The sequence below is a fragment of the Phocoena phocoena genome, chromosome 11 (genome assembly GCF_963924675.1).
Source record: "Phocoena phocoena chromosome 11, mPhoPho1.1, whole genome shotgun sequence".
In the NCBI taxonomy this organism is placed as follows: Eukaryota; Metazoa; Chordata; class Mammalia; order Artiodactyla; family Phocoenidae; genus Phocoena; species Phocoena phocoena.
Genome location: NC_089229.1, coordinates 59,054,313 through 59,075,901, shown reverse-complemented (window position 1 = coordinate 59,075,901; position 21,589 = coordinate 59,054,313). Strand labels below are relative to the sequence as shown.

At 41.9% G+C, this 21,589-nt stretch overlaps 2 protein-coding genes across 3 annotated transcripts in view; one reads left to right on the top strand and one right to left on the bottom strand.

The window, feature by feature from the left end:
• The window catches only part of SARNP (SAP domain containing ribonucleoprotein), a 52,710-nt gene extending 34,188 nt beyond the window's left edge, over positions 1-18,522 (bottom strand). The window contains exons 1-4 of the mRNA XM_065887753.1: positions 18,481-18,522; positions 5,272-5,371; positions 2,598-2,644; positions 2,304-2,371 (exon numbers count right to left, since the gene is read on the bottom strand). Coding sequence (XP_065743825.1) covers positions 2,304-2,371; positions 2,598-2,644; positions 5,272-5,371; positions 18,481-18,516 — 251 coding nt within the window. The 5' untranslated portion in view covers positions 18,517-18,522. The remainder of the gene's footprint in view (positions 1-2,303; positions 2,372-2,597; positions 2,645-5,271; positions 5,372-18,480) is intronic.
• A 354-nt stretch (positions 18,523-18,876) lies between these two features.
• ORMDL2 (ORMDL sphingolipid biosynthesis regulator 2) lies at positions 18,877-21,450 on the top strand. 2 transcript variants are annotated; one of them, XM_065887434.1, is made up of 4 exons: positions 18,877-18,948; positions 19,861-20,035; positions 20,205-20,356; positions 20,963-21,450. In XM_065887434.1, exons 2-4 carry the CDS (start codon positions 19,862-19,864, stop codon positions 21,096-21,098), a joined length of 462 nt encoding a protein of 153 aa, XP_065743506.1. In that variant the 5' UTR covers positions 18,877-18,948; position 19,861; the 3' UTR covers positions 21,099-21,450. The 2 variants fall into 2 exon arrangements, with proteins under 2 accessions (XP_065743506.1, XP_065743509.1); XM_065887437.1 differs by having other exon boundaries at positions 18,914-18,948; positions 19,780-20,035.
• Positions 21,451-21,589: the final 139 nt, after the last annotated feature.

Genomic DNA, 21,589 nt, shown 5'->3' with positions numbered 1-21,589 from the left:
AACATCATATTCTGGGGCTCATGTGAAATTTCTTCTCTTCACTCAGAAGTTTCGCCCCTACCCATAGTCACATACAAAACATTCTCCATACTACGGGGACCCAGAATCTTTCTGTACATACTTTAGTCTAACCACTACTATCCCTCTAACAAGCAAAAACACAACCCCTCCCACACACATTTTCAATTTCTTTGTTTAGAAATTCACTGATAAAATTAAAGCCCTCTAAACAAGGGAATTACACATTTTACATATTATAAAAATAAACTACAAATTTTCAAACTTCATAATTTTTAACCCACACAGGCCAATTATCATTGTATTTATTTCATCTTCCTTCTTGCCCCATAACTCCCCAAAACATCTCTATTTTAAAGCTATCCCATCGGCCATTTCCTCAAGGCATTATATCTAAACATAAACCTCCTATGATGGATGGTAACTAAATGGCTTTAGAAAGCAGTAATATTTGACAAAATCTAATAAAACATTAAATGCACATCTTCTCTAATGCAGAAAATCCATTGCTAGAAACTTATCCTTTGGATATACCTGCATAAATTTACAATTAGTTGTATGTGAACATGCACTGTATTTTTTGCAATTATGAATAATCTAAATGTCCATCAACAGGAGACTGGTGAAATTACTGTTCATCCATAGAATGGAGTACTGTTAGCTGCCAGAAAGAATGAGATTCTAAGTTGATAACAACTAAATCTAGGTGATGGGTTCATGGGGATCTATTTACTATTCTCCTAAGTTTTGTATATACTTGTAATATCCCATAACAACAAGCTAAAAAAAAAAGAGAGACCTACCACTTACTAGGATAATTATCCTCATTTCATAGCGTTGATGTGACGATTAAGTGAGAATACATGTAAAACACTTAGAACCTTGCCTATATATAACTCATTTTTTTTTGGCTGTGCCATGAGGCATGCACGATCTTAGTTCCCCAACCAGGGATCAAACCTGTGCCCCCTTCAGTGGAAGCATGGAGTCTTAACCACTGGACCGCCAAGGAAGTCCCTATAACTAATATTTAAATAAAGACATTATATGATGATATAGAAAGATCTCCATATGTGAAAAAAAATCAAGAAACTGACAATATGCATGTACCTGTATATGCACATATAAAATATTCCAAAAGAATATATTGAAAACCTCTGGGAAGTCAGGTGGGGGTAGAGACAAGGATACTTAATTTTCAATTTATATATTCCTCTATGTAACGTTTGACTTTGACTTTTTACATCTATTGTCTTTTTTTTTGTCTTTTATAATTAAATGGATTAATACAGCTACGAGGAACAAAAATGTTAAAAAGGACTCAACTGCTCTTGACATGCTGGAGTATAAGATGGCCGGACATTTGCGGGGAAACCCCAAATAAAAAACGTTTATGGTCGGGCTTCCCCGGTGGCGCAGTGGTTGAGAGTCCACCTGCCGATGCAGGGGACACGGGTTCGTGCCCCGTTCCGAGAAGATCCCACATGCCGCGGAGCGGCTGGGCCCGTGAGCCATGGCCGCTGAGCCTGCGCGTCCAGAGCCTGTGCTCTGCAACGGGGAGAGGCCACAACAGTGAGGCCCGCGTATCGAAAAAAAAAAAAAAAAAGAAATGTTTATGATCAACCCTGTGTAATAATTTAAATAAATCAAGATCCACTATTCACTCTAGTACTTTGTCCTCCCCTCCTCCACTGTAAATCAAAAAGGAAAAGAGAATACAGTGTTGAGACATAACCTTGCTCAGCACCCTCTTCCCTTACAAAATTCCTTATATGCAGGAAATGTGCATGATTCTCTATACAGAAAAAGAATCATCTATTACGGTGATACAACAAAGGCTAAGAGAACTAAACTTTATCTGGGCTTGAAGTCTCTTGGTCCTAAGTATCTATTACATAACTCAGAGACAAAGTTACTTTGCTTCACTGGGACCATGTACTTGAAATGAACAAGACCTTTCTGAAAATGTATGATCTAATGAGAAATGAAAAAGCCAATGGGGGACTTCCCTGGTGGCACAATGGTAAAGAATCCGCCTTCCAGTGCAGGGGGCCTGAGTTCAATCCCTGGTCAGGGAACTAGATCACACATGCACGCCGCAACTAAGAGTTCGCATGCCACAACTAAGGAGCAAGCAAGCCACAACTAAACCCGATACAACCAAATTAAAAAAAAAAAAGGGAATGTATACATTCCAATGGGAATGTATAAGAGGTCAACAGAGTGTAACACTAAAAAATCCAAAACCGTCTGCTCTGTCCTCATTATAAAAAACAGATAGTTACACATCAACAGTTTTTTCAGGAGGTTCTTCCTCTTTGACAGGCAGTTCTATGGGCTTCGGTTCTTCTTCCTAAAACCAAATGAAACAAGATGGTTAAAATAAATCAAGAGTAAATACCTATCAAAAGAAGAATATAAGAACTCCAAAACGAACCAATCTTTCAGAACCTTCATTCCCGCTTTATGCTCCCCTAACGAGTTAGCATTGAAGCCCTCTAATGATTGATGTTTAGCAACGTGACCAAGGCAGTGGCACACTGCCAGGCCAGTGACTAACCTTACTCTCTCCAACTCACCTCTGTTTCATCTCCCAGTACATCTTCTTCATTTGCCTCCTCTTCAGCTAAAGAATATTAAAATAATCAGGTCAAGCCCTGCTACAAAACCATCTTGATCACTGTACTTAGGCTAAAATTATAATCATTTTGCTTTCCCAAAATAAAATTCAATAATGAAGGCAGAAATGTTCATAAAATTTGCTCCACGTGGAGGAGATAAAAACTATATTCTCTACCTAACTAACATCAATTAAGAGGTTGAACTCCAGCTGGACTGAAGAACTAAACATGATGAGGTCAAACTATAACATTAATTAAAAAGTACTGTGGCAGAATTTAGTGGTGGGGAAGAATTTCTAAAACAACAAAAACAAAACAAAAAACCCAGAAGCAAAAGTACTATGCAAAAAACTTATTTTTCAGAACTAGGAAAGGGGGCTTCCCTGGCGGCGCACTGGTTAAGAATCTGCCTGCCAACACAGGGGACATGGGTCCGAGCCCTGGTCTAGGAAGATCCCACATGCCGCGGAGCAACTAAGCCCGTGTGCCACAACTACTGAAGCCCGTGCGCCTACAGCCCGTGTTCCGCAACAAGAGAAGCCACTGAAATAAGCCTGCCCAATGCCACGAAAGTGTAGCCCCTGCTTGCCGCAACTAGAGAAAGCCCACGGCCAGCAATGAAGACCCAACACAGCCAAAAAATAATTAATTAATAAAAAAAAAGATTAAGATGATATTTTTTTAAAGTACAAAAAAAACCCACCCCAAAATAGGAAAGGATACCACAGAAAAAGAAAAGACTGTCAAAGAAGATATTTGTATCTAAAACCAACATGGGAATAGTCACTAGAATATATGATATGCCTGCGAACTAACAAGCAAACGATGAGAACCCCAAAAGAAAAACGGGCAAAGGAGAAAGCCAAAGAACCACGAACAAAGGACGTGTTTAAACTTTTTAGTAAGTAGAGGAATGTAAACTGAAACCACTAACAGATTACCAAAAATTAGGCCACTTGTTAGGACAGTGAATCCTCATGTGCTGATGATGAAATTTATACAGCAATTCAGAAAAACAATTTAGTGGTGTTTAGTCATATTAAGTATATATTTATGAACAGATATTTATTAGCAACCCCATTCCTGGGTATATACCCCCAAGACTCTCACACAGGAATATAAAGGAATATGAAAGAAGTAGTTCAGGAGTCAGTCACTGAGTGAACTAAATAAAACATGGTGAATTCTTTTTTTTTTTTTTTTTCCGTACGCGGACCTCTCACTGTTGTGGCCTCTCCCGTCGCGGAGCGCAGGCTCAGCGGCCATGGCTCACGGGAAGCCCACGGTGAATTCTTTACATTATAGAATACCATGCAGGAATTAGAATCAATAGACTAGATGACTGCCACATCTTAAAAAAACACAGTACTGGGGCTCCCCTGGTGGTGCAGTGGTTGAGAGTCCGCCTGCCGATGCAGGGGACACGGGTTCGTGCCCCGGTCCGGGAAGATACCACATGCCGCGGAGCGGCTGGGCCCGTGAGCCATGGCCGCTGAGCCTGCGCGTCCGGAGCCTGTGCTCCGCAACGGGAGAGGCCACAACAGTGAGAGGCCCGCATACCACAAAAGAAAAAACCAAAAACAAACAAACAAAAAAACACACAGTACTTGGAGAAAAAAGAATGCAATAAAGTAAGGCTATGGCCTCATTGCCAATTACATAAAATTACTGTAGACCAAACACTACACGGTTTATAAGGACAAAGACAAAAAATATATATCAAACACATTAGAATAGTTGCCTAAGAGAGTTGGGATAAAAGGAGTGGGAATAAAAGGGAATAAATTAAAATTAGAGAGGGATGATACTATGCCTTAAATGAAGTGTTTGTTTGTTTGTTTGTTTGTTTTTTAAAGTGGAATTAGAGAATGTCAGAGCTAGAAGGGACCAGAGATTACTTAGGTTTATGGATTTCAAGGGTGGAGACACTTGTCTCACTTCACAGACTACAAAAGACACTTAGCCATGAAAACAGTGGTTGTCCAAAGCTACCTAGTAAATTTCTGGCTCAAGAGGAATTAGACTTCAAATCTTCCGATTCTCAGTCTAATGATGCTTGCTTTCCCATACTTCCTTGAAAATAATTTGTTGAAATAAAATTACAATGTCTTTTTAAAAGGGGGGTATTTCTTTTCATTATAACCACTGTTTTAGATGACAAGAGTTTTCCTGATAGAGTTAATTAAAATCTTACATCATCAACCTAAAGGAAAAGAAGAAATCTTCTGTATGGCAGAGCCTAAAAATTAATCCTCTCGGGCTTCCCTGGTGGCACAGCGGTTAAGAATCTGCCTGCCAATGCAGGGAACACGGGTTCAAGCCCTGGTCTGGGAAGATCTCATATGCTGCGGAGCAACTAAGCCCGTGCACCACAACTACTGAGCCTGCGCTCTAGAGCCCGCGAGCCCAACTACTGAATGAAGCCTGTGCGCCTAGAGCCCGTGTTCTGCAACGAGAAGCCACCGCAATGAGAAGCCCGCGCACCGCAAGGAAGAGTAGCCCCCACACACCGCAACTAGAGAAAGCCTGCAGGCAGCAATGAAGACGCAACGCAACCAAAAATAAATAAATTTATTTTTTAAAAAATTAATCCCCTCACTCACATCACTCTTTGCCTCCGCAAAGAACTCACCATGCTCTTCAAGATATGCCTGGAGCCTGTTGATGAGATCTTGTTTTATTCCTTTGGTCTCCAAACCACGAGCAAGACACTCCTGCTTTAGTTCAGCAAGCTGAGAAAAAAGAATAAAGCTTTTCCTTAATTTACAGAATGAACCTGGTGGGAGAGAAAAAAAAAAGGGGGTAGTTTTCACAAGAAAGAAAAAGAAATGAAAGATCCACCCAAAACTACTGTCTTAATCCCACCAAGCTTCTAGGTCCACAAAGATGATCTGCTTCCCCCTAACAATATTCAATATGCAAGAGGACTTTTCTAACAGATGGTGAAGAATAAACCTACTTTAATCAAATTCTGATCTATTCATACATTTATTACATAAGTCTTTAGCTACTTCTGAGGGGGGGGTGGTCTTTTTTTCCTGAACAATTACTGTACCAGCTCATATAAGGAAAGAATGAATCTTTAAGTAGAATATCTACTTATCTAAAAGCAGATTTTCCTTACTATCTATTATCCCAGATCCTTTACTGCAATCTACCATATACATGCATACAAGTTTGACCACCACAGAATTAGGTAGATGTGTTAGCTAGATTAATGTCAATAATGAATCACATAAAGGATCTTTGCCAAAATGGAAAAAAATATGTAATGGCATGCCACGACATGGCATGAGTTGAAGATTTTTAAATCAGTAACTTGACTAAAGATACAACAGGTATACTTATCAACTTTGCAGACAACAGAAGGAGGAAGAATTGATGGATTACTGACAGAACTAAAGGTGGGTAGGTGGGCATGTCAGGGGGTGTTGCTGCCTCTTCAGGGAAAACAATAAGCCAAAATGAAGACTCAATTTAGAAGAAATAAGGTATACCTTTAAGTACTACACTTATATTCAAAACTTAAATTGTTAAAAAAACCAGATGAACAAGATCTGGCTCAACAGTAACTCAAAGGATAAAGACCTCAGTCAGGGTTTTAGATGATTACAAGTGCAAAGAGGGCTAACAGTATGATTTGCTACCAAAGTAATTCTAGGTTAAGGGTAACTAAAAAAACAGAATCTATATATATTTTTAAATTTATTTGTTTATTGTTTTTGGCTGCGTTGGGTCTTTGTTGCTTCGCGCAGGCTTTTCTATGCTTGCGGCGAGTGGGGGCTATTCTTCGTTGTGGTATGCGGGCTTCTCATTGTGGTGGCTTCTCTTGTTGAGGCTCTTGTTGCAGAGCACGGCTCTAGGCGCGTGGGTTTCAGTAGTTGCGGCACACGGGCTCAGTAGCTGTGGCGCACGGGCTTAGTTGCTCCGCAGCATGTGGGATCTTCCCGAACCAGGGATTGAACCCATGTCCCCTGCCTTGGCAGGTGGATTCTTAACCACTGCGCCACCAGGGAAGCCCCAGAATCTATATTAAGTGATTAATAGCCTTACTGGGCTCTATATTCTCGTTTTAAGGAGTGTAACGACATGCTGGTCCAAGGAGAACCACCAAGAAAAGGAAGGCTCCAAAAATCCTATATGCAGATCAGTGCACAGATAGATATTTGTCCTGAAAAAAGACTTTACTAGTTTCGAAGTACAGATCTAAGACCAACCAGAAGTTAGAAAGCAGATTCCTATAGAACTTTACAACTAAGGGAATATGCTGGTCAGTTCTAGAAGGTTTTCAACCAAGGAAACATTTGGAAATGGAGAAGGGAGCTTTTTTTTTTTCTCATTGGGCATTCAGTGAGTGGGACAGGCAGGCAGGGAGGGATACTATGTGGAACACTTGTTCTACTCAACAAGCCAACAGCACCCTCTATTGAGAAACATGGTAGGTAATCACCCATTAAAAGTGTGGAGTGGCTGCAAAGCATAACATGGCCTCTGAAGTCAGACTACCTTGAGTTCAAATTCCAGTTTTACCACTTACAGCTGTGTAACCTTGGGTGAGTAACATAACCTCTTTGTGACTCAGTTTCCTATGAAATGGGGATAATGCAACAGTACCTACAGCATAGGGTTGTTATGAAGATTGAACCAGCAAATACTCATAAAGCATTTACAATAGTGCTTGGCAGCTACTAACACTTTGTGTTAGACAGACACCGGTGAAGGGTTAGACAAGATCAGACAGAATGACTGCTTCTCAGATTTCTGCATTTCATAGATCAATATATTTTTAAATGGGTAGACTGATAGGGCTGCCAAGTTTTTATAGCATTCCAACCAGGTTGTGGACCAATACTTTTGTAAAGAAACAATAAAATCAATTACCAGAAAAATGATCATACACTTGGATGTAGCAGTGATGTCAAACTGCTATAAAAGTTTCTAAAAGCTTAATTTCTTTTTTAACCTTATCTCATCATTAACCAGTAACAGTTCATGGATGAGCACTGGCCCACAGATGATACAGTGAATAGTATTAATCTAGAATCTAGATTCTAAGTGATCTCTAAGGTCCATTTCTTAAGTAATGGACCTTACGTAAGAATCTTGATCTTTCCCATGTTGGTACTTTATTTTTTTCTCAGTTTCCTGGAGAACAAGTCTTTTGATTTTAGTTACACTTTTAAGAATTTTGTTGGTTATAAAAGTATTATGTTCACTATAGAATAGTTTGAGAATTCTGAAAAGTATAGAGAAAAAAAAGTCTTATGTAACCCTGGCACTTAGAGATCACCTAACATTTTAAATATATCATTTACTCTGTGTGTGTGTGTGTGTGTGTGTGTGCGTGTGTGTATGTTTAGAGGGTGTTGTTTGTTTACAAAGTAATACAATTTCTTTACTTCCTATAACTCCTAATCTTCCTCAGAAGACTCCATTCCTTCTTTCTTCTCCTCGTTTAAGTAACACTAAGACCACCTAGGGAAAAGGAATGTAAATACTCAGGCAATTCAAAATTCAACTTTCTAATAGGGTTGTTCCTCCCTTCTCCTTCCTTCCCAAAACGGTGTAGATATGGACAAAAGTTTACAAAAACCTCCAGATTACAGGGAAACAGACAGTCGGTGATGATTTTGCAGAGGATGCTGATCTGGTAGACTTGAAGCTGACAGACTGGTACAACTGGTTGTTTAGCTTGGATAGCATCCACCACTGTTGACCACTGACCTTGCTATTGCTGTTGGTCACTGAAATCTCAGTCCCCCACTAGCTCCCAGTCCCTAACCTCAGGTCTCTGGCTCATTCAGCAGTCTTCTCAGCACCTCCACGTCCCCTTCTCTGGTCAAATGAGAATGTTACGTGTAGTTTTTACACACTGTTGTATTACTTTATTATTATATTATGGGTTCTGCTCCTATACTGGGACATTATTTCAAAAGGGAAATAGATGAGTAAAAACAAAATAGCTGAAAATGAAGTCATTTCACACATTTGGGCACAATTACATTAGTAGAACAAAACACTTTTAAAGCCTCAAATAAGAATTTATAGGGACTTCCCTGGTGGCACAGTGGTTAAGACTCTGTGCTCGTAATGCAGGGGCCCCAGGTTTGATCCCTGGTCAGGGAACTAGATCCCACATGCATCCTGCAACTAAGAGGTTGCATGCCACTACGCCTGAGAAGCCCTTGAGCCGCAACTAGACCCGGCACAATCAAATAAATAAATAAATAACTTATAATATCAAATCTTACCCACTTTTTAAAATAAATTTATTCATTTTATTTATTTTTGCCTGCACTGGGTCTCACTGCTGCACGCACGGGCTTTCTCTAGTCACAGCGAGTGGGAGCTGCTCTTCGTTTCAGTGCACTGGCTTTTCATTGCGGTGGCTTCTCTCCCTGCAGAGCATGGTCTCTAGGTGCACAGGCTTCAGTAGTTGTGGCATGTGGGCTCAGTAGTTGTGACTCGCAGGCTCTAGAGCGCAGGCTCAGTAGTTGTGGCACACTGACTTAGTTGTTCCACAGCATGTGGGATCTTCCCAGACCAGGGCTCGAACCTGTGTCCCCTGCATTGGCAGGCAATCTCCCAACCACTGTGCCACCAGGGAAGCCCCAGTCTTACCCATTTTTATATGCATTTGACTTCAAAATGTTTTAAAACAACATACTGGGTTGGCCAAAAAGTTCGTTCAGTTTTCTTCCGTAAGATGACTCTAGTAGTGCTTAGTTGTCTTTAACTTCATTAGAAACAATTTGGTTAGACTGTATTGTGACAGCTGTCATATCAGTGTGCATTTAAAAGAAAACATCAAAACTGGTGAATTTTTGTGTAGCCATTTTAATATTGAAGATGGAAGAAAAAAAGGAACATTTTCGGATTATGCTTTACTATTTCAAGAAAGGTAAAAGCGCAACTGAAACGCAAAGAAAGATTTATGCCGTGTATGGAAAAGGTGCTGTGACTAATCGAACGTGTCAAAAGTGGTTTGCAAAGTTTCGTGCTGGAGATTTCTTGCTGGACGATGCTCCACGGTCGGGTAGACCAGATGAAGTTGATAGTGATCAAATCAAGACATTAATTGAGAACAATCAACATTATACCATGCAGGAGATAGCCGGCATACTCAAAATATCAAAATCAAGAGTTGAAAAACATTTGCATCAGCTTGGTTATGTTAAATCGCTTCGATGTTTGGGTTCCACATAACTTAAGCAGGAAAAAACCTCTTGACCTTATTTCTGCATGTGATTTTCTACTTAAACGTAAATGTTTCGTTTTTAAAACAAATTGTGACGCGCAATGAAAAGTGGATACTGTACAATAATGTAGAACAGAAGAGATTGTGGGGCAAGCGAAATGAACCACCACCAAACCACACCAAAGGCTGGTCTTCATCCAAAGAAGGTGATGGTGTGTATATGGTGAGACTGGAAGGGTGTCCTCTATTATGAGCTCCTTCTGGAAAACCAAACGATTAATTCCAACAAGTATTGCTTCTGAACTGAAAGCAGCACTCGACGAAAAGCGTCCAGAATTAGTCAATAGAAATCGCATAATCTTCCGTCAGGATAATGCCAAGACCACATGTTTCTTTGATGACCAGGCAAAAACTGTTACAGCTTGGCTGGGAAGTTCTGATTCATCCACTATATTCACCAGACATTGCACCTTCGGATTTTTATTTATTTTGGTCTTTACAAAATCTCTTAATGGAAAAAATTCCAATTCCCTGGAAGACTGTCAAAGGCACCTGGAACAGTTCTTTGCTCAAAAAGATAAAAAGTTTTGGGAAGGGCTCCCCTGGTGGCACAGTGGTCGAGAGTCCGCCTGCCGATGCAGGGGACACGGGTTTGTGCCCCGGTCCGGGAAGATCCCACATGCCACGGAGCAGCTAGGCCCGTGAGCCATGGCCACTGAGCCTGCGCGTCCAAAAAAAGAAGTTTTGGGAAGATGGAATTATGAACTTGCCTGAAAAATGGCAGAAGGTAGTGGAACAAAATGGTGAATACATTGTTTAATAAAGTTCTTGGTGAAAAAGAAAAATATGTCTTTTATTTTTACTTAAAAACCGAAGGAACATTTTGGCCAACTCAATATTTAAAAAGCAAGGTATACTGAGTGAATTGTATGGTATGTGAATTGTATCTCAATAAGGCTACTTAAAAACGCCAAGTTACAGAACATTGTATATATGATACTAACATTAATGTAAAAAATAACATGCGCACACACACCACTCAAATGTGTATACACAAGATGCCTGGACAAGAAACAGGTAAGTTAACACTAGTTGAATCTGCGAAGAAGTTTGTTGAGGACACATGTAGGAGGGAAACTTTTTACCATGCACCCTTTTATACCTTTAATATTATGAGGTTGAGCATGAATTACCTATTCAAAAATTAAAATTTCAATATCAATCTAAAAATCCCATTTCTCAGTATTAATAAGGCATTTTTCATGCTACCTATCCAAACAGCAGAGAAAGGACTGATCAACTGACTACATAATACATTTGACATCAATCATTCATCACCCTGTGATTTCTAATTTACTAATCTTGAATTTTGATTCAAATCATTTTCATCTGTTAACTCTCAATCTAGCTTGTAAACCTTTGAAGACAGAGGCATTTTACACCATTTAAACATTTCATATGATAGGAACTCAAGTTTCAAGTATTAATACATGCCAGGCAAAAGGCTAAGTTCTTTGGACATCATTTCCTCATTTAATTCTCAAAACATCTATGTGGTTGGTATTATGACTGCATTTCATAAATTAAGAAATTGAGGCTCAAAGAGACTCAATAATTTGCTAAAAAAATCACCCAGCTAGAAAATAGTGGAGCCAATGTGCCAGCTCAGATCTCTCTGATTTAAGCCCAATTTTATGTTTTTTTTAAAAAAATATTTATTTATTATTTACTTATTTTGGTTGCACCAGGTCTTAGTTGCAGCAGGCGGGCTCCTTAGTTGCGGCATGTGAACTCTTAGTTGCGGCATACACGTGGGACCCAGTTCCCTGACCAGGGATCGAACCCAGGCTCCCTGCATTGGAAGCGCGGAGCCTTATCCACTGTGCCACCAGGGAAGTCCCAAGCCCAATTTTAAATACCAAGATGAAGGACTGCTTTCATGTGCACACTCTATCTCTCTTACCATTTTCCTCTTACCTCACCTCCTCAGCCTCTTTGCTAGCTCTTCTTCCACCCAACCCTGTAAATACAGATATTCATTAAGACATTCACTAAGGAGACTTCGGCCTTCTCATCCTTTCACTTGTACCAAAGGCTTTTTCACTTCCCAGAATCCAATTATTGGCAAATCCTGTCAGCTCTACCTTCAAAATATATCCAGAATCAAAAAAAAAAAAAAAAAATATATATATATATATATCCAGAATCTAATCCCTCTTGTCTTTCTTTCACACTGATCATTGTAAAAACTCTTCAGCCCTTGAACCTCACTATAGTTTATTCTCAACAAGGTAGAGTGATCTTTGACAGTTTAAGTCAGAACATGTCATTCCTCTATTCAAAAATCCTCCATTGGTTTCCTATCTCATTAAGGGTAAAAGCCAGAGTCCTAATGATCACCTCTAAGGTCCTCTTATAATACTTTGCACAAGGCTCACTCTTTCACATCCTTCAAGTCTTTGCTTAAACAACACCTTTTCAATGAGGCCTTCCCCCTAGTCATCCTATTTAAAATTATAGTACCCTTCTCTTCCCACTGTACTCCCTCTTCCTATTTTTCTCTATAAATCACTATTTGACATACTATAAATTTTACCTCCCCCTAATATAAGCTCCAAATATATATATATACACACACATATATATTTATATACACACATATATATACATACATACATATATATATATAGGCTCCATGAAAGTAAGGATTTTTTTTTTTTTTTTTTTGCTTTGTTCACTGCTGTATCTCCAGTGCCTATGGTAGCTGGCACATGGTAGGCAATTCATAAATATTTCTGAATAAGTCCCAAACCTTTATTATCAGCACTCGGCTCTTTTTAAAAAAATAATTTTATTTATTATTTTTTATACAGCAGGTTCTTATTAGTTATCTATTTTATACATATTAGTGTATATATGTCAATCCCAATCTCCCAATTCATCCCACCACTATCACGCCCACCTCCGCTTCCCCCTTTGGTGTTCAAACGTTTGTTCTCTACATCTGTGTCTCTATTTTTGCCTTGCAAACTGGTTCATCTGTACCATTTTTCCAGATTCCACATATATGCATTAATATATATTTGTTTTTCTCTTTCTGACTTACTTCACTCTGTATGACAGTCTCTAGGTCCATCCACATCTCTACAAATGACCCAATTTCGTTCCTTTTGATGGCTGAGTAACATTCCACTGTATACATGTACCACATCTTTTTTATCCATTCATCTGTTGATAGGCATTTAGGCTGTTTCCATGACCTGGCTATTATAAATAGCGCTGATCCCTGGTTTGGGGAACTAGGACCCCGCAAGCCATGCAGCAAAGAAAAAAACAAAACAAAACAAAACAAAACAAAACAAAAAACACAAACTGATCACATCAGCTCTCCTTTCCAATCTCCAAAGGTTCCCCACTTTCTGCCTACATGACAAAAACCGAACACCTTACACAACACTGGGGTGCATGTGTCTTTTTGAATTATGGGTTTCTCTGGGTATATCCCCAGTAGTGGGATTGCTGGGTCATATGGTAATTCAATTTTTAGTTTTTTAAGGAACATCCATACTGTTCTCCATAGTGGCTGTATCAATTTACATTCCCACCAACAGTGTAAGGGGGTTCCCTTCACACCCTCTCCAGCATTTGTTGTTTGTAGATTTTCTAATGATGCCCATTCTAACCGATGTGAGGTGATACCTCATTGTAGTTTTGATTTGCATTTCTCTAATAATTAGTGATGTTGAGCAGCTTTTCACATGCCTCTTGGCCATCTGTATGTCTTCTTTGGAGACAACTCTCAGCTCTTAAGCAGGAGACCCACATTTCCAAATGACTACTAGATATCTCCAAGTGAATATCTCAAAGACATTTACACCCAAAACTGAACTTATCTTCTCTCCTACAAAAAACTGGCTTCTCCTCCTCCTCCCAACTTAGACTAAAGGTATCACTACTTGGAGTCATCTTTCACTCCTCCCACATCTAACTGATCTATAAATGCTTGTAATTCTATATTCCAAATTTCTTTCAAATTCATTCCTACTCTAAAAGCCACTACCTTATTTCAGGTCTTAGTAAGTTTATTCACTTGACAAATAGTTACTGAGTATCCACTGTGTGTCAAGCATTATCTTAGATACAGGAAAATAATCATAAGCAAAACAGAAAGAGTTCTTGCCCACGTGGAGCTTACAATCTAGTAGGGAAGCAAGGCAATCAATGATCATATACATAATGTTCAACTGATTTAAAAAAAAAGAAGTACAGTGTCCTATAAAAGCGTTTAAAAAGTGGTCTGACCTTGTGTGTGGATAGATGGAACCCATCCTACCTAAGGGTTCCTTGGTTAAATGATGTTTGACTGATATCTGAAGGGCAACTAACAGTTAATTAGACAAAGGTATGGGGGATGGGGGTGGCAAGGGCACTGCAGCCAAAAGCATGTGTAAATGAGCACTGAGCACTAAGGTAAAGAAAGGCAGTTGTGCACAGTGATTAAGGACAGGAATTCTGGAGACAGACTGCCTGGATTTGGGCCACCACTTATTACCTGCGCAACCTAGGGCAAGTTATCCAACCTCTCTGAGCTTTCGTTTTTCCTCAGTTTTAAATGGGGACAACACAGGCATTTACCTTACTGTCTTAGGATTATCATGAGAATTAAATCAATTAATGTATACAAACAGATTTGACCAGTGTTTGCCACATAGTAAATGCTATGTAAATGTTAGCAATTAATAAATAGCCATTCTGAGAAATGAAATAAAGCCACTGTAGCTGGAATGTGAGAAGCTAAGCTGGAGAGATTGGCAGGGATATAACTAAAGGGTTTTAAGCAGGGGAGTGACTACTGTAATAAAAATCTAGCTGGTGACATTTCTTCCTCTCCGAACCCCATCCTTCTTACTACCAAAAGAACACAAACTGGGAATCCCCTATAAGTCCAGTGGTTAGGACTCCACGCTTTCACTGCCGAGGGCCCGGGGTTTGATCCCTGGTTGGGGAACTAGGACCCCGCAAGCCATGCAGCAAAGAAAAAAACAAAACAAAACAAAACAAAACAAAAAACACAAACTGATCACATCAGCTCTCCTTTCCAATCTCCAAAGGTTCCCCACTTTCTGCCTACATGACAAAAACCGAACACCTTACACAACTTAGAAGTCTTTTTCAGTATCCCTCCAATATACCTCCAGTCGCACAGTTCACCTACTTTCTTTTCCAAACTATCTTCAAACACCAACATATATGCACTATATGCTTCAATATTACAATGTTTCACTGTTCGCAGCACTCTGAAACTAGTACACCCTTCCTGTTCTCTCCTCTGTAGTCCCTTTTCTCACACAGACTGGAAATCTGGTACTATTACAGTTCAGAGCATTTTCACCCACAATTCAGTCTCTCTTTCCAACTGTGTTGGAATGACTCCATTTCTACAAAATCTTCAGAAATTTGCAGTTGATGTGGATTTACATATCAATTCAGATAGATAATATTTTTCCTTCCTACTTCAAAGCCTGTTCCTTTCCTCTGAGATCCCATGCTAAAGCCCCAAATTCCCTTTATAAAAATGGGAAGTTTTTTTTTTTTAAAAAGAGATAAACCCTAGGTCAACCCAAAAGTCAGGATCACACCATCAACAGCAACAGTGGAACCAAACATTAACCGTCCTGGAAGTCAGAATCAAAGGCATGGGTTCTTAACCAGAGGTCCAGGGACTCCTCAGGGCTACAAGGTAATTTGATGAAGCCCCTCAAATCACATGCAAAGTATGTGTACATGCCTTTTTCTGGGGAAAAGGTCCATATCTTTCATCAGAGTTTCAAAGATATCTGGGACCTCCAAAAGGTTAAGAAGTGCTCTAGAGAAAAAGCAAAGACAAGCAAATATGATTAAAAGGATGAACCCTTTTTAGGCTGTCAGGAATGCCTCATGTTCTCTAAGACTACCTGAAATCAGGTCAGAGAACATTATCCAATCAAAATCAAATTTTTTTCTTTTTTTTAAATACACCTTTTCTTTTCTTTCTTTTTTTAAGATTAATTAATTAGTCTTTATTTTTGGCTGCGTTGGGACTTCGTTGCTGCGTAAGGGCTTTCACTGGTTGCAGCGAGCGGGGGCTACCCTTTGTTGCAGTGACCAGGCTTCTCATTGTGGTGGCTTCTCTTGTTGCGGAGCACGGGCTCTAGGCACGCGGGCCTCAGTAGTTGTAGCACACGGGCTCAGTAGTTCTGGCTTGCGGGCTCTAGAGCGCAGGCGCAGTAGTTGTGGCACATGGGCTTAGTGGCTCCGCATCATGTGGGATCTTCCCGGACCAGGGATCGAACCCATGTCCCCTGCACTGGCAGGCAGATTTTCTTTTTTAAATACATTTTTATTTTATTTATTTTTATTTTTGGCTGCGTTGGGTTTTCGTTGCTGTGCGCGGGCTTTCTCTGGTTGTGGTGAGCGGGGGCTACTCTTCACTGCGGTGTGCAGGCTTCTCATTGCAGTGGCTTCTCTTATTGCGGAGCATGGGCTCTAGGCGTGAGGGCTTCAGCAGTTGTGGCACGCAGGCTCTAGAGCGCAGGCTCAGTAGTTATGACGAACGGGCTTAGTTGCTCCGCGGCACGTGGGATCGTCCCAGGCCAGGGTTTGAACCCGTGTCCCCTGCATTGGCAGGCGGATTCTTAACCACTGTGCCACCAGGGAAGCCCCAAAATCAAATTTAATACAGAACTGACAAATACAGATTTTTACGTAAGGTGGAACTCCATAAACCAACATAAAATCCATAAAGGCAACTCATAAGGCTGGTGACTTACTCTAGGGGTTTCAAAAATGGAACAATAAGAGGACCTCCTTGGTGACACAGCGGTTGAGAGTCTGCCTGCCAGTGCAGGGGACACGGGTTTGATCCCTGGTCCGGGAAGATCCCACATGCCACAGAGCAACTAAGCCTGTGCGCCACAACTACTGAGCCCACATGAGCCACAACTACTGAACCCACGTGCTGCAACTACTGAAGCTTGCGAGCCTAGAGCCCATGCTCCACAACAAGAAAAGCCATCGCAATGAGAAGCCCGCGCACTGCAACGAAGAGTAGCTCCCGCTCGCCACAACTAGAGAAAGCCCCCACGAAGCAACGAAGACCCAATGCAGCAATAAATAAATAAATAAAATTTTGGAACTAATAGGAAGAAAGTATTAGATCTTCTATTCATATTTCCTTTTTATCCCATTCATTCAAAAATTCCTTTTCTGTGTATATTTTATAACATACATAACACTATAGTAGTACATAATTCATACAAGTAAGCATACACATAATGGAGGTAGTTGCTCAACTTTTTCTACCTGTCATTCTACTAGTAGACCACTGATACAATCTACACATTTCAGTACCACCAAGTTAACAGTAACTCCAGGATAACACAAAACCCCACTAGTACAGCTTAGAATCCAAGAGCAAGAAACCTAGCAACTTTCACAGAAAGTCTAATTCGTGTCAACTAATAAGTGATTACAAGTACCTCTCTCTGCCCTTACTCTCCTTATACTTTTTTTTTTTTTTAAGCTCATCAAACTTTAAAGGATCAGTTTTCAGCCTGGTTTGTCAAAGGTTCCCGGGATGTGACCAAAACATGACCGAAACATGTGATGGGAAAACTACTTGTGAAACCACAAATGTACAACTAATCGAGATACCCTCTTAATTCATCCTAAAAGAAACTACTCTTTTCTTCCAGGAAAATAATAACCTAAACACGAAACATTTATTAAGATTCCCAAGACACAACTTAAACCGGCTTCTGTGATTGAGTGTCACCCAGTGGTGAGACCAAGAGATGCAGGGTCCGTCCGCGATAGGAAATGGGACAGAGATAACCCTAACCTTGGAAACGTTTTCCCAAAATATTACAGCCCTGAGTGACTTGTCTCTTGGGTGGTGGAGGGCAGGGTTGGGGGAAGGCTGGCGGGCGGAGAAGGCTGGCGGAGCGTTGAGAGAACTCGAAAAACTTTTCAATCTGGGGTATCTGTGCCCTCGCTACCTCTTAAGGTCTCCTAAACCTCAGGCCTCTAAGGGGAGGCCCATCTTCGGAGGGCTCTCCTCAGGTTTCCAAGTTTGTCCCGGGGGCGTCACCCCACCTAAAAAAAGGGAGGGGAAGCATTTTCTGGATCAAGTTTGAGACCTAGAGAGACAGAAATACACGAAGCAGCCATCATCTGCTACCGTGAATCTCAGCTTTGGACAAGAGACTGGAAAGCATTAACCCAGGGAAGAAAAAGGGGTCCCGGGCCCGGCACGGGTTCAAGAGGAGGGGACCACGAGGAGGGGGCCACTGACGTAATGCTGTCTGACGAGAAAGGAAAAGAGAGCAGAACAGGTTGAAGGCACTTACACAACCCGATGGGGAAGTAGCGGACGACACCACAGTGGAGGAAGGAACCGAATAACAAGTAAAGATACAGTAAAACCGTGAGGAGAAATGGGAAATTAAGGAAGGCGTAGTGGGGAAGAAGGGAGGCACAAAAGAACAGAACTACGGCGGGAGCCGGAAAACGAAGTGGAAGAGCCTGCAAGGAAAAGGCGCAAACCAGCCGGCAGAATTCAGTCTCCGTAAAAGTCCGACCCGGCCCTCCCCACCTTCACGGTACCTTCAGTTTATGGAGCTCCACCATTTCAGTCGCCATCTTGTTACCCCTTCACTCCGCCAGGCCCCCACCCGCTGCCTCCGCCTCCGCCTCCGCCTCCGGGAGCTCCCGCCTCGGCGCCGACAGCCACGGCCGGCCAATCGCTGTGGCTTTTACTCCCGCCTCCTACCATCAACTCTTTCTATTAGTCAATAGCTGGAGTCGCCCTCACTCCTTCAGGCGGCTTTCCCCACCTCTCTCAAAAGTTGGGACCTGGAGAAGGGCGGGTTCGGCACCTTCCGAAGGACGCAAATGGTGACCAATTGTGTGTCCCGGTGGCAGACCGCCAGCCAATGGGTGGTGGCGACGCTGACTCCGCTTCACCAATAGGGAGAGCGCAGATGGGCCGGGGCTGCTGCTTCCTGGAGACCGCAGGTGTAGAAGCAAGCGCCGCGCCGCCCCCCAAGCTGGACTGGCTTCCGAAGCTGGCAGGTAGGGTTACGGGAGACTGGGAAGCGGTACTAAGGAAAAATGGTGGGACGTGAAAGTGGGGTGCGGGGTGGAGCGGCGGCGAACGACAGACCGAGAGAGGGGCGAAGACGACAGCCCTGAGGGGAGCCGACGAAGGAGAGAGGGAGCCTAGGGGAGCAAGGGGCGGATTCAGCACTAGGGTTTAGGGAATTTTAGGTAGAGGGCGGGCCAGAGCTGCTTTCTAACCAGGCGTCATCAACTTTAGGGCGAGCACGATTTTAAAACGGCCAAGTTCCGACGATCAGAGCCGCCCTGGAGTCGGGACTAGGGCTCCATCTCTCGAGACGCTCAGTTCACGTCCCTTCCTAGTTCACATTCTTGCAGCACCCCACGCGTGAGAGGAATAATTAGGATGCTGCCTGCTTACATGCCAAGGAGATGACACAGGAGGGGCAAGCCCCAGAGGAAAAGGTGGGGTTAGAATAGATTAGAAAAGGTAGCTTTATCCCTTCAACCTTCCTTAGTGGTTCCTTGATTGTTTCCCATGACCCCCTTCTGGAATTTTGGGTGTACCTAATGTCTTCATGGTTCCTTATTAACTTCTTCAGGAAGGTAAAGTGACATACATCTGTTTCCCTTGCTCCTTGAAGCGCGCCAAGCCTATGCTTACTCCTTCAAGTTACAGTTGAAGTGTAAGGATCAGAAGAAAGATTACCGTAATATGTCTCTAAGATGTAGAGAGGACTCTTCTTGCCTTCTAAGTTTTTTTCCCCAAGGCTTCAGTTTTTCCTTTGTGCATGATGGGGAAGTTCTCTCATTCCCAATAGAGTCCGGGGGATTTGGGCTATTCAGGGTACAACTTCGAAGAACAAACTCAAAGAGGGGTTGAGAAGAAATTAAGCTGGACTCCTGCCTGATCCCCCGCTGTGGTAGGATGAATGTCGGGGTGGCACACAGCGAAGTGAACCCCAACACTCGAGTGATGAATAGCCGGGGCATCTGGCTGGCCTACATCATCTTGGTAGGACTGCTGCATGTGGTCCTACTCAGCATCCCCTTCTTCAGCATTCCTGTTGTCTGGACCCTGACCAATGTCATCCATAACTTGGTGAGCACTAAACCATGACCTTTTACCCACCCCAGGCTTTTCCCAACCAAAAACAAAATAAAATCACCAATTATTTGGGGGTTTGTCTTCCTTTTGGGATCTTAGCATACTTCTTGGGCTGAAGGACTGCTTTCTGCCCCCCTCACACTACCCACTTCCCTCCTCCCAGGCTATGTATGTCTTCCTACATACGGTGAAAGGGACACCCTTTGAGACCCCTGACCAAGGAAAGGCTCGGCTACTGACACACTGGGAACAGATGGACTATGGGCTCCAATTTACCTCTTCCCGAAAATTCCTCAGCATCTCTCCCATTGTACTGTGAGTCCAGGGGGGAGATACGGGAGATCCTTCAAAAGCCAGGTACAAAGGTCCACAGGGAATCTTTAAAAAAGCAGACTTCTACTCACTTAGACCCTGTGAAGATATGATATACTAGGTCTAAATCTAGAGAGAACAGTAAAAAGTAGAAGACAGTAATCAAGCATTACTTGCTGCCTCCTTGGTGGTAGGGGAATGGAGACGGGACTGAGAAAAGATAAAACACCAAGTTAAAGAAGTTATTTTACACTTCCAAAAGAAGTGAATAAATAAAGGCAGAACTGATGTGAATCTGTAAGAACTAACTGAGAAGTGGAAGCAGAAAGGATTCTAACAGTCATGCAGGCTGAAACTGCTTCAGCTGTCATTTGCCACCTGTCATTAACAATAAAAAAAAACTAATTTATAACTCTCCAGTTACAGGTGCTATCTGATTATCTCCCCAACCCCAAAGTAAATGCTGTTAATATAGCTGGAATATTTTCAGATATCCTAGGACTGCATGCAGTAAAACTGGTCATTTAAAATTGAAGAGAAAGTTGCCGGAAAGGCCTGAATATGGATGGGGAAGGCCAACTTCATTCAACCTATTTCTTCTCTCCCCAGCTACCTCCTGGCCAGCTTCTACACCAAGTATGATGCTGCTCATTTCCTCATCAACACAGCCTCACTGCTGAGTGTACTGCTGCCCAAGCTGCCCCAATTCCATGGGGTCCGTCTCTTTGGCATCAATAAATACTGAGGGATGGAGCTGGGGACATTGGAACAAAGGGCTGTAACATCCCTCCTTTTTCTATACTGTCTTCTATATCTTGAAAGCCTGAGAACTATGTTTCCCAAACTCCCAGTGGAAACTCAACTTCCCCAAATTTTCATTGGAAAATGGGGTTCCTTGGGCCCAGCCCTGCTAGGAGCAGGTTTCTTTGACTGAGGAAAGACAGGTGAGGTAAGCGGCAAATCACTCTCCAGAGCAGGAAGCCATGTTGGGGCAGCTTTTTGGTTGATTAAATTTTTCCATATCATCCACTCCCACCACCTCCCATCCAGCTCTGTTTTACTGTGTATTTTCCTTATAATAAAGATAAGTATTTTCAGATATGGCTACAGTTTGGTCAGCAGGAAGGGTAGGGAGATGTATTCATAAGGCTGGGGAAGAAAGATGCAATAATGACTTACAGAACTACAAAATTTCTCTAAGGTTTTTTTGTCCCCTCTCCCTTGGTCCAGTAGGAG